Source organism: Globicephala melas, chromosome 13 (genome assembly GCF_963455315.2).
Source record: "Globicephala melas chromosome 13, mGloMel1.2, whole genome shotgun sequence".
Classification (NCBI taxonomy): domain Eukaryota; kingdom Metazoa; phylum Chordata; class Mammalia; order Artiodactyla; family Delphinidae; genus Globicephala; species Globicephala melas.
This window is the reverse complement of record NC_083326.1, coordinates 73,082,017-73,094,763: the sequence shown is the minus strand read 5'-3', so window position 1 is coordinate 73,094,763 and position 12,747 is coordinate 73,082,017. Positions and strand designations below refer to the sequence as shown.

Here is a 12,747-nt window from a genome sequence, read left to right as displayed (position 1 = left end):
CCCCATGTGGCTGTGAGGGATGTGTGCTGGCGGGTGCCTCGACGCACAGCACCTTGTAGGAGCCATTCTCCTACCTCTCACTGTTGAGAACAGCTTGTATATTCCCTAAGGCTTTAAATACCATTTCTATGCTTTCATCCCAACTTTTTAGCTTTACTCTACTGGCTAGAACAGGACTCACTCTCTTTTCCTTATCTCAGTTTTGGCAGTTAATTGTTCAGGTCAGAAGCCAGAGTCATCTTCTAATCGCCACATTCTGCATCCAATGTGGCACCAAGTTCTGTCTGTTCTTCCCACCCCACCCTAGCCCGGGGCAGCTCTCACGGGAAGGCCTATTGGCAAAACAGCTCAGTGAAGACCAAGGTGAAGGCCAGATGGAGGCAGGGAGACCCAGCAGTAGGTGACATCCAAGGGCGCAGGCCCCGAAAACACCAGTGGCTGCTGAACGGGCCAGGGCAATGGGAGGTGGTAGCAGGGTGTGTTAGGGTGTTTCTCCATTCACAGAGCTCTGGCTGGGGCCGGGGCCCGACCTGCTGACAGCGTTGGGGAGCGCAGCACTGTTTCCACCACTGTCCAGCTGGCAAGACCATGACTCATCTGCAGAGCGCTTCGTCATCTCAGAGGCCAAGGCTGGGCTGCTCCTCCCTGAACTACCAAGTCCTCAATCTCCTCTTTGAAGCCAGGATTCTGCCCTCCCCTTGTAAGCCTGCATAGCTGGGCATGGCTACTGTATACCCGGGGAAAAAACCTAAAATAATCAACCTACAACACTGACCGAAAGTGGGAAGAAATCCACTGTCTCCAATGGAAAAGGTTCAACTACTAGAAGTTAGGTGCACGAGCCTGCTGCACCCAGGAAGATCCAGCGGGCTGAGTGAACTCTCGTTAGAAAGCTGACGTGCAACCTGCCTGCAGGAGCAAGTCTGTGGCAAGGCAGAGGACTGGCCCCCAGAATCCTGAGGCTGGAATGCTGGCAGGCGGCCACCTTGCTGCCCTCCGCCTTTGTCCTCTGGACACCCACTTCCTGTCTTTCATTCCTCACAAGGCAGAAGTCTGCGGCCCACTGCCTGGCAGACCTCCCGACTCTCAGTTCCAACCCGTGTTTCCTCTCCCTAACAGGCTTCCCACTCCTCTGTCTTCCTGGGGTCTAGTGAGAACCCTAGGACGCAGTGGGCACTGGAGGAAGCCCAGGGGCTCCCCTATTTCAGGACCCTTCAGAGCTTCTGTTCACCTGCAAACCAGTGGCAGGATTTACAGGTTCCACCCAACAGGGGACCAACTTTTTGGAACTTAAGAATTTTGACTAGGCAGAATCCAAATGAAAGAAACCATAACTAAGCCTGAGCCTTCCACGTGAATCTTCAATAACTCAAATATCTAAGAGCTCTACATCACAGCAAAGGGATCACTGCTAAAGAGCACCGCATGAAGTTAGAATTTCCACAAAGGACCGCAGGACACTGAGATAAAGCGCCTGCTAGCCAACTGCTGGCTCTAAGTAGTGAGACTTCTGGACTGCACTTGCTGCTGCCTTCAGCTGTCAGGGATGCGTTTGGCTCAGCACTGGCCTGTGTCCCTCAGGAGCACTGGGCTTCACCTGCACCAATGGTACAGGAAAAAAGAGCACTTACAACCCTGCTTCCAACCTTCTCTTGGCCAGGTGCGCCCAGCCCTGTGAATCAGCATTCCCAGCCACGCCTTTGCCATTTACAGCTAAGCCCAGATTCGAGCACAGAAAGCTATGACTGCAGCTCTGTGCTGTGCCGCTGAGTAACCTCGTAGCGGGGGATGCTTGCCACCCCACTTTCCCCACACATCAAGCAAGTTGAAGCAAGGCCTGCGTTAGACCACGAGGGTAGGGATCAGGATGTCTGGTTCTGTTGAAGGAGCACCCAGTGACTAACACAGTTTAAGTGAAACATGACTGAATTACCTCAAATGGATGGCAAAGGGCTTTGAATTCCAAGGAAAAGCTTGGGGAGGAAACAAATTATGGCTTGCCATAGTCAAAAGAAGGACTGGGAAAAATACTGTCCTGGGAGAGACTCCGTACATGAGAAGCTGGATTCCGAACCTGAAGAAGTTAAGAGGCTTGCAGGTAGAAAGCAGTCTGTAAATTGCATAGGAATAGAAATAATTTCTGGATTAAAAAAACCCCAAAAAACCCCTCTTACCTGGCTTATCCCTCTGAGAAGAGGGGAGGGCCCGAGTTTTACTACTAGATTTGCAGCTTTTCAGTACAAACTCCTGTAGCAAGGTTGACACCTGTGTTAGGAGCCCTTGTTCTTGATTTCAGTGACGGAAATTGCCAAAAAAATGGGATTGAGTGAAGGAAGGAGGTTGTCCAGCCCAGTATGCACTGGAAGACCAGAAGCAGAATGGGCTGGTTTCCTTCTGATCCTGTGCTGTCTGACCTGTCTCTGTGGAGAAGAATTACACAGTTGACATTCACATATGTACAAAACTGCTACATTCCAAGGCTCTGACATAAATGTTAGGCTTTACAAAACACAAATGTCTACATACAACACTGGATCTGGTCAGCAGTAGTGTGAGAGCTGCTATGCAGACTCGGCAGATTCTATTTTTAACACTTCATTGGCAAAACTCCCTTCCCTCCATTCTTACAGAGAACTAGTCCTTTTGTTTTTCTTGTGGGTAACATAACTTACCTGCTTAACCAAGGCCTGTGTTGGCATGTTACAAAGGCAATTCAGATAGTAGCCTACCGCCCCCCAGCCCCCTGCAAAGCCCCCCTGCCCCAGTTTCAGTTTGAACTGTTCCTACACAGGGAGCTGTGCAGCTGTCTTATTCAGAAAAGGCATAAGTGGTAATAATAGTCATGGAACATGCTAGGCTTTGGATAAACTTTGCTGCCATATCTCCATTAGCTCAAATTAGAAAGAAGAAAGTTACTGTGAAAAAGTGAGAGTTCCAACATGCAGACTCTTTGGGGGAAGAAGATCCCCAGACCAGGGAGGGAGGGAGGAAGGGGGTCCATGCTGGAACTTTGTCAACATGCCTTGCCTAATGCAAGAAACTTCTTAGATACAAAACCCCAAAACTCAGTATCTGAGAAACCAGGAAAAATAAGACCAAGACATAAGTATATGAAGCAGGGGAGAGAGGGAGGCTGTAGGAGAAACTGAGAGCATGTGCTTTAACTGCACACCCCACCCTCAACCTCTCCCCGTTAGAAGAGCCTAACACTTCCAGAACCGGGCTAATTCTAGCATGTCTCCTGTGTTTAATTTAAAACAAAAGGAACATTTGCAGTTACTCTGCCAAAGTTTCAAGGGCTCTGAAGACTACAACTGGAATCCAAATTACATTCAGGAGTCCTGTATGGGTATTTTCCCCCGAAATCTGCACAAAAGCAATGACAAAAATTTACATTCTTTGTCTGGAATTTAGTTTTGTAATGAAAAGTTAGAAAAATTACAATGACAAACTGCCAGGATATTATTTTTAACTATTATTGGCACTTGCCGTTAATCAGTCATTCTGGAAGATTCCCCCCACCTCCTGCTCTGCTCCCTGTTTAAGCAGCCATTAGCATCCTTGAGGGCTAAGAAAGAAGTACAGCTGCTCAGCAGAGAGTATATGGGTGTACTTCTGGTCTTCACTAAACCCAGAGGCTGTTTTGAGTTCTGTGGACAGCAGAAGCCTCCGTTCTCTGATGTTTGTAGGCTGAACCAGAGCTGCAGGAGACCCCATCTGGAGACAGACAGGGGCTTCCTGAAGTCAATCTCCTGAACAGGCAGAGCAGGTGGGAGGGGACGGGAGCTCCATTTGGTACCAACAACCAAAAGTGAAGATGAGGTAACAAAGGCTAGAAAGGAGTCATTTATTTAAAAAAAAAAAAAAAAACCAACAAAACAACAAAAAACATACAGCCTTCAGCAGGATCTGAAGACATGACGGAGGAGCACACCATCCTTACTGCCACGTGCACCACCTGTGAGTGCCACCCACCGTGACCTCCAGCCATGGGGCCCACAGCGCCCCAGTTTATACACAGGTCACCTGCTTAAGGGAGAGCCCAGGAAACATGGGCCCTTCTCCAACCCCTGCTCTCAGGTGGGCAGGCCAATCCCCGGCTTCTCTCTGCCTCCAAACAACGGGCAATTTCCCCTCAGGCTGTGGACACCACTCCCACTAGTCACTGCTGGGACACTGGGTCTCCAGCCAAGGCCACAGCACACGGGCAGATTTAAGGGTCACAGCAGCTCATTCTTGCCACAATTCCTGGAACGTAGGGCCCATCTCCGGGGGTGTTTGACATTTGTCCCCAAAACCCAGTTGTCACAACAGGTAAACCAAGACTATAATCACAACAGCAAGGACAGGATCGTGTTGCTTTTTTCCTTTTTTTTTCTTAAAGGAGTGAGGGCATGGAAAATACAGCACACCAATGAAACAAAATGCCAAAAAAAAAAATACAAAAAAATAGAAAATAGAAAAATGTATTTACAAGTAGTACATTACTATGATCAGAAAGCACAAAGACACCTGCTGCTATAATACATGCACTGGTTCAAGAAGAAACTATCAAAAACCCTGCAAGGGAGAAGCCTGTAAAAATGAAAAAAGGGCCAAAAAGTTTTAACTTTTCATCCCTAATTTGCTACACTGATCAAAAACCAAATGAGCATCCCCTAAAGTCCATGAGTATATCAGTACAAATACTATACTGTTTTTTAACTGCACGTTCAGTTGTGGAGGGAAAGACAGCCGCTTATCCATATACAAGGAAGCCAGAGTGAACTGCTCTACATGCTAAAAATTACAGCAAGCCCCTGTCTGCTATACAGCATGATCTTAGCAGGTTTTAATTTTTGTTTATTCATATATATCCATGTGCATGTGTGTGTATGTATGTATTAAAAACCGTGCCCTCGTTCACTGCCAACACAACATCTGGGTGGACGTGAACTCATTACAACAAATTCTTACGTGTATGTTGTAAGAAGTCACTCAGTGTCTGTGGATTTAATAAGTCACTTCACACCACAGAAAATATTTAATAAATCCAAAAAACGGAAAGAAGAATATAATGACAGAAGAGTTTCTGTCTCAGTTCTCTGAAACTGAGTCCCCCATAGGAAACTGGTCCCAAAAGTTCTTGAGGGTTCACTGAGGAAACCAGTTCGCTAATGTTTTTCATCCTTTTAGTGTTCAAAGGTATAGAACAACTCCTTGCCCTTGTCAGTTTAAACAGTCACATCTCCGTCCCCCAAAGGTTAACAGTCTGGTGCAGATCCATAAAAACGGGGGAGGGAGGAGTGCTGGGGAAGGCCTGTCACTTCAGGAAGGGCTCCACCTCTCCAACGGCAGGAAGAGAAGGAACCACTCAGGCTCCAGCACCTCGCTCCTGCAAATGCATAATCCGGTCACATGGCAGTCCTTAGACAGGTAGATCTCCAAGTACCAGGCCAGCTCTAAGAGGAAACAAAACCACACGTGGACAGAAAAGGACTGAGAGGCCATTCTGGTCGCTCTCTGTGATCCATCATACTTCCAGGAATCGGGAGCTGCTGGACTTGGAGTGGAATGGCTCAGACCACATCCGCCGTAGGTCACCCTGGGAAAGAAGGAACTTCACTAAGTCACAGATTTCAACTCGAGGCATACATACCTACAAGTCCTTTCTGACTCCTGATCTCAGATCAGATTGCTTCTGTGGAGAATCAAAGAACATTCAAATTTTACTCACTGAAAAGTAACCCCTCATTCTTTGAAGAACTCCTAGAAGGGCTCTTAGGCCCCTTGAGTGGGTAAGGGCTTTTACCAACTCCGCCCTGGTGGCAGTTTATCACTTATGATTCAGATGATCTAGGCAAGATAATGAACCTCTGTGCCTGTTTCGTCATCTGTAAAATGTGGATGATAATATAAATCTTGTAAATCAGATAATGCCCTTAGTTTTTACAATGCATTTCTTAATTATTTCCAAACTTTAATGCAGAGTATTAAAGGGCTATTAGGTGGCAACAGGGTGCTTTTTTTTTTTTTTGCGGTACGCGGGCCTCTCACTGTTGTGGCCTCTCCCGTTGCGAAGCACAGGCTCCAGACGTGCAGGCCCAGCGGCCATGGCTCACGGGCCCAGACGCTCTGCGGCACGTGGGATCTTCCCGGACCGGGGCACGAACCCATGTCCCCTGCATCGGCAGGCGGACTCTCAACCACTGCGCCACCAGGGAGGCCCCAGGGTGCTGTTTTTTAAGAGAAGCAGGAAGTCTCTGTAGCGGGGCTTTAGGGATTTCAGTTAATTAATCCATGACCAGGTGGTAAGGGGTCTACTCATGAGTATTGTCAGCCAATGGCTGTAAGAACCTGGAAGAGGTTGCTACTATCAGGTTAGCAAAAAAAAGCAGGCAAACAAACAAAATCCTCCCCAAACAACAAAAACAAAAAGATCCCGCTCTCAAGATCAAGAGCTTAGGGTCTTAAGCAGAACCACCTCCAGCGAGGAGAATACATACCCAAGTCCAGGGTCAATGCCATGTTATTGCTTTCACTGGTTTATAACTGCCTCTCTCACCTTTAAATAGGCCATCGTGAGGAGTGGCAATAAGGTAAATGGCACCAAATAGAGAAGGGCGGGCTGGGCTGCTCGGTGAATTCGAGATGCCACAGTAGCAGTGAGTAGACCTGCCGGGAGACAGAAACATTCGTGAATAACTCCAAGGGGACAGCCCCGAGAGAGGAGAGCCGCTGTTACCTAGCTGCTGCTTGGCACAGTCCTGAGATTGTACAGCTGTAATGTGACACATTCCATCCAATGGTGGGGAGTGAAATGCCCAGCTTGAGCAGGTAAAGAAACAGGGAGCAGCACAGCTTTCAAAAGCGTAGAATTCTAAGGACCTGTGAGTAGCCCAAGTCCCACTCCATGCCCAGGTCCCTGGTTCCAGGCCTCATTTCAGCCCTGAGTGTGCCTGGTCTCCCTCTGTCTCCTGTGGTATATGATGACAGACTTGGAGGCAGAGACCTGGGTTCAAGTTTCAACTCTGCTGCTTATGACAGCCATATAACCTTGGCTAAGGCCTTTCACGTCTTGAGCCTCAGCCTGCTCATCCGTCAAATGGGGATACCACAGTTGCCCTGCCCCCCTCAGAGCCAGTGGAGTGGAGTGGCAATGAACCCACACCTATGAGAGCACCGTGGACTATGAGGTGCTCCTTCAGTAGGAGGCACAGAGGCAAGAAAGGTGCTCCTTTCCGTTCACTGTCGTAGCTGTTGGAGTACAAACAGGTTACTAGCCCAATTACAACCGTCTCTTCCTGTCTGCCCGAATCAGAGCTGGCTAGAGAAAAGCTGGCCGAGGGAGAGTCCGAGGTCAGAGGTGATGGAAATGTTAGAGCAGATGAAAGGAAGTATCTGTCTAATAAAGTAGGAAATAAACATGACATTCGTTAAACTCAAGCCGAAGATTTCATCGTGTGGTAGGTCTTCTCAACTTTGAGGCCTGACCACACTTTTCCTGCAATGTTCTTCAAACATATTATTGGATAGGGAACTAGGCTGCTGGCCAACACATAGAGCATCTTTCATCTCGTGGGTCAGTTTTTTTCCTTTGTGGTTGTTTATAACAGCAACCAGAGTCACTGCTTTCCTTTCATCTGGCATCTGCAGCTAGAAGACCTGATTTAATTCCAGGGGTTGGAGGACAGCCAGAGAGGGGACTGCATGCAGTCTCTCTGGTTCTCTTACCTACGAAGTATCCAATGAGGGTGCAGTGAAAGTAGGAAACCTTCTGCATGCGTCCGGAGATGTTGGCGGGTCCAGAGGCACTGCAGGAGTCACCGTTGGCTTGCTTTTTGTAGTTGTCGTAACGAAGGACAAAGCACAACAGGAGTCCAGGCATCACGATGTCTCCAATGCCCAACATAGAGAAGTGACTGCCAGTGGAGCTGGAACGTAGTGTCACATGTCAGGGGTGCCGCCTTCTACAACCCCATTTCTCCTCCTGCGCAAAGTCTGTTCACTTTCTAAGAAGTCAAAGAACTTATCTGAACGGTAGATGGCAATCTCTATGGGTTTAACAACACTAGTTTTTAAGAGTTCAGAGATTAAGAGCCACAAGAGTACTGGCGATTGAGGTCTTCAGCCCCACCCTAAGTGCTTCGGGAGAGCACCGCCTAAGTGACTGCTGGAGCCATCTGCTTGAGCGCTGCCACCTCTAGAAATGTCAAGCAGCTCACTATGTGTCACACATTCACTGCTAAGACTTCAAATAAGCACCTACTACTACCAGACATGGGAGATTAAAGCAGCACATTAATTTTTCCAAGATTATAGTTCCAGGAACTGTATAATTTTAGCATTAAGACATTTTTACAAATGTCTTAGAAGTAAAAAAGATCCAGATTCTCCCGTTAATTCCCTCTAGCCAACTTTAAACTATGGTAACAGGGGTAACATAGAGTTGTTTGATAACATTATTCAATATTAAAAAGCTGCACCTGTATCACTTAATGATCAGTCTTTGTAAGTTGATCAGTCTTTGCAAGTTAAGTCAGTATTCTTGACCCCATCTGTAAAATGGAGATGACTCACAACCCTTTTCCAGTCCAGCATCAGAATGCTGATGACAAAGACAGACAAACTGGGGAACAGAGGGGCAGAGGAAGGCAGTGTCCTCACCATCATGAGATGAGGCCGACACGCCAGTCTTACCTGGGGAAGACCAGTTTTCCAGGCAGAGACAGGCGAGGAACATCGCGCCCAACATTGGGCCCCAGGTGGAGCTTCCGGGATAGAACGTCAAGGGGATTGTCAGCCGGCTGTGTGGCCACCTTCACCATGACGTTGCTATTAAAGATGTAGGCAGAGAAAAACACCTGCCGAGGGGAGAGTCACCTTTACCAGAGGGAGCTGGAAGCACCCCGATCTCAGCACCAGCCCTCTTTGTTCTTAAGAGCAGAGTCTCAGTACTGCATCATCAAGCTTTTTAGACGGCACGCTTTGAGGAGAAAGAAAATCTTTGCTCCTGTGTGTACGTGCAGATTTTTTCTCTCCACACCCACAGAGGAAGCCCTTACAGCAGAGCTGCCAGTGCTCCAGGGCAGAGAACCTAGCCTGCCTGCTCCCTTTTCCACCCCGAGAGTCACACGTGTACCCTCTATGGTAACGAGTCTCGACAAACACAGGCACGGAAAGCTGCCTGCTCACCTTTTAACAGGTACAGTGCAGGCCGGAGTGGTCTCAGACAGGAGGTACTCTGGCAAGCAGACTTTGGATATTTAGAGTTAAAAATTTTCCGGAGTGAATGTTCCAATTAAACACAAAGGAGAGCAGCAGCTTTGGGGAAACAGACACTCACCCAAAAGACATCGTAGATTAAAAGCCCTGAGAGAAGCAGGCAGGAGACCTTGAGGCTGGGCAGGCGGACGAAGGCGATCATAGCGACACAGAGACCCATGGCCAGGGCTGGGGAGGAGACAGCAGTCAGTGTGGAGCACAGGCTCAGCTTCTCTCCACAAGCTATTCAGCTCATAAACCTAACAGAGTTTGTAAGTCCCTCAAAAAATCAGGCAGCCCTAAACCCCAGTCTAAGATGTTTACACCTTACTAGTGCAAAGTGCCCACCGTTAGCCAACTGTGACCTGCTCGTATTTGGGGAAATCCCTTTTCTCATGCTATATAGATGGTGCTCAACTAAGACCCAGGGGACTGTTCTGAATGCTAAAGCTCTAAGCCAAGCTCAGTTCCGGCCTCCCAGCTCTCATCTCCTGCCTCCCCCCATTACTTCAGATGCATCGCCCTTGCTCCTTTAAAGCCAATGCACACCCTGGATCACATCTTTTTCACTTACTTAAGGACACTGTTCCAGCCACTCATTTTATGCTCATCCTCCCCACCTGGGTCTAAACTAAACACAACAACTCAGAACTGCTCAATGACAGGATTCTCCATGACTCCACACAATGTCATTCTATCCCTAATCTTCCAAACAAGAAACTCCGGGTTCCTTTTCATCTTATCGTAACCTTCATCACGCACACTCAGGCTGCAACCACCTGGGGTGCTCCTCTTGACTGTCACGGCACACCTCGGTCATGATTCCCATACTTCCTAGTGTGATGTGTGTATCCTTTCCCATTTTCTGTCTCTCTCCCCCACTTACTCTTCACTGCCATTGTCAAAAATCAGTTCACATCATTCCCTGCCTTAAATCACAAGGTCCCCTACTCTCTGAAGAATCAAGTCCGACTGTAAAGGCATAACTCACACAGAATGGCGCTGCACCACACGCGCTTGGCCTCAAGCCTCTTCTTTTGCTCCTATGCCTCCACCTACTCCTTCTCTAAGTTGAGCGATAACCTCTTTCCAATCATGCCCACCAAGTCTCCCCACCGTACTCCATGTTTGAAGAGGCAGCATGCATCCCATCTGACTACTTCAGAGAAGGTTCTTAATACAAGCATGTTGAATGAGAATCACTCCCACCCCCAACTGAACAGTGCCACCAGCCATGTCACATCCCTGAAACACACGCTCAACTATTCATACAGTTTGCCTCTTTTTCTTCATTCATCAGCTTTTGCAAACATACCACACCACTTACTGGTCAAATTCTTTCAAGTCTTCCCAAATTTAAAAGATTAATTTGTAAGATGAAACTGAGTAGATAAAAAATTATAGATTTAGTTCAAAAAACTCTGAAGTACTTTCTTAATATTAATGCTTCTTGGTATAACTCTGAAAACATACTTCATGCCTCGCCCTTTAAAATAACCACATTTATCATTCTGTTTTCAGAAGAACATATTTCAGAATGTTACAGTCACGTGCTAGAAAGCTATCTTTTCTGTTAATAGCAGAAAACAAGTCAAACACACATCAAATACCAATCTGAGAAACAAACAACTAAAAAGCTCAAAGACTCTCTCCATTTTTTTTTTTTTTTTGAGGGAAAACTAAGCTTGGTCACAAGGGCAATGTAACTAGTGTAAACTGGTAAGAGATCCTTGGACAAGTAGATATTGGGAAGTAGCAACAATGACAGAAAACGATATAAAAGTTAAGGCCAGTAAGGGTTTGGGGAGCCTCCCTGAACACTCAATGACAGCACCACTGTAGCTGAGCCGTCCTCAGAGCTGCCAGGGACACAGTGCCTGGAGAGGAGAGGAGCCCCTCAGACGTGGCACTGCCTCCAAAGAGCTCCGTTCCAAGGTCTGGATTAGCTAGCCTCATGGTTGCTTGGAATGGATAACAGGAAAGAGTGTGATCCATACCCATAATCTCTGCTTTCCAAATTCCTCCCTTAAAAAAATTCTTTAGATAGTGTTACAAACAGTATAAAATTGACTTTTGTGTTTCAGCTTCCTTCCCTTCTGAAACACCAAGAAAGGAAAAGGTGAACAGACTTTTTGGAGCAGAGCAGTTAGATAAAATTTCATGAGATTAGTAAAGCAAACTATGAAAATAAGAGAAGTAATAAGGACTGAATGAAAAAAGAGGTGGAGATGGTTACAGGGTCTTAAATAAAAGTCTAACAATGTCTTAAGGGAGAGAACAGAAGAATAATGGCGGACTCTGAGAAATGTCCTTCTATCAAAACAACTATCAAGATGTTTTGATAGTACGTATGAAATATACACAGGAGTTCTGTGACTGTGGTTAGTCACTTCTCAGAACCTGTTTCCTCTTCTGTAAAATAAGAACAATACTAGTACCTACTTCAAAGAGCTGTATTCAGGATTACATGAGAAAGTCCATGTAAAACACCCAGCAGAGTGCCCAGTGCATAAAAAGCACTCAATAAATGTTAGCTATTAGTACCTTTATAAAATGATATAGACATGTATTTATATTATTACACAAAAGAAATCTCTATCATATACAACATATTACATGACATACATTATATATTCCACATATATTTATATATAATATGGATATTATATTACAGTATAATTCCATTTATATTAAGAAAGTATAGTCTACACAAAAATTTGTATTCCAGTTTTCACAGTAGCATTATTCACAATAGCCAAAAAAGTGGAAACAACTGATGAATGGATAAATAAAATTAATGCATCTATACAATTAAACAGTATTTGGCCATAAAAAGGAATGGAGTACTGATACAAGTTACAACATGGATGAACCTTGAAAACATTATGCTGAGTGAAAGAAGGCAGACACAAAAGGTCATATGTAATTTTATTTATGCAAAATGTCCACAAGAGGCAAATTCACAGAGATAGAAAGTAGATTAGTGGATGCCCGGGGCTGGGGTGGGGGGAATGGGGAAGTGACTGCTACTGGGTGTGGGTTTTGGAGGGTGGATGTGAAGATGCCCTAAAACTGATTGTAGGGGACCTCTCTGGTGGCGCAGAGGATAAGACTCCGTGTTCCCAATGTAGGGGGCCCAGGTTCAACTATATCCCACATGCATGCCGCAACTAAGAGTTCACATGCCACAACTGAGGCGCCAGTGAGCCGCAACTAAGACCGAGCGCAACCGAAATACATTTAAAAAACAAACAAACAACAAAACAAACCGGGGACTTCCCTGGGGGCACAGTGGTTAAGAAGCCACCTGCCAATGCACGGGACACGGGTTTGAGCCCTGGTCCAGGAAGATCCCACATGCCGCGGAGCAACTAAGCCCGTGTGCCACAACTACTTAGCCTGTGCTCTAGAGCCCATGAGCCACAACTACTGAGCCCACGTGCCACAACTACTGAAGCCCACGTGCCTAGAGCCTGTGTTCTGCAACAAGGGAAGCCACCGCAA

At 46.5% G+C, this 12,747-nt stretch overlaps 1 protein-coding gene across 1 annotated transcript in view; it reads right to left on the bottom strand.

Moving 5' to 3' along the window:
* Positions 1 to 4,450: 4,450 nt before the first annotated feature.
* The window catches only part of SPPL3 (signal peptide peptidase like 3), a 118,985-nt gene continuing 110,688 nt past the window's right edge, over positions 4,451 to 12,747 (bottom strand). Inside the window, exons 7-11 of the mRNA XM_060310726.2 lie at positions 9,326 to 9,432; positions 8,680 to 8,843; positions 7,714 to 7,913; positions 6,545 to 6,654; positions 4,451 to 5,584 (exon numbers count right to left, since the gene is read on the bottom strand). Coding sequence (XP_060166709.1) covers positions 5,513 to 5,584; positions 6,545 to 6,654; positions 7,714 to 7,913; positions 8,680 to 8,843; positions 9,326 to 9,432 — 653 coding nt within the window. The 3' untranslated portion in view covers positions 4,451 to 5,512. The remainder of the gene's footprint in view (positions 5,585 to 6,544; positions 6,655 to 7,713; positions 7,914 to 8,679; positions 8,844 to 9,325; positions 9,433 to 12,747) is intronic.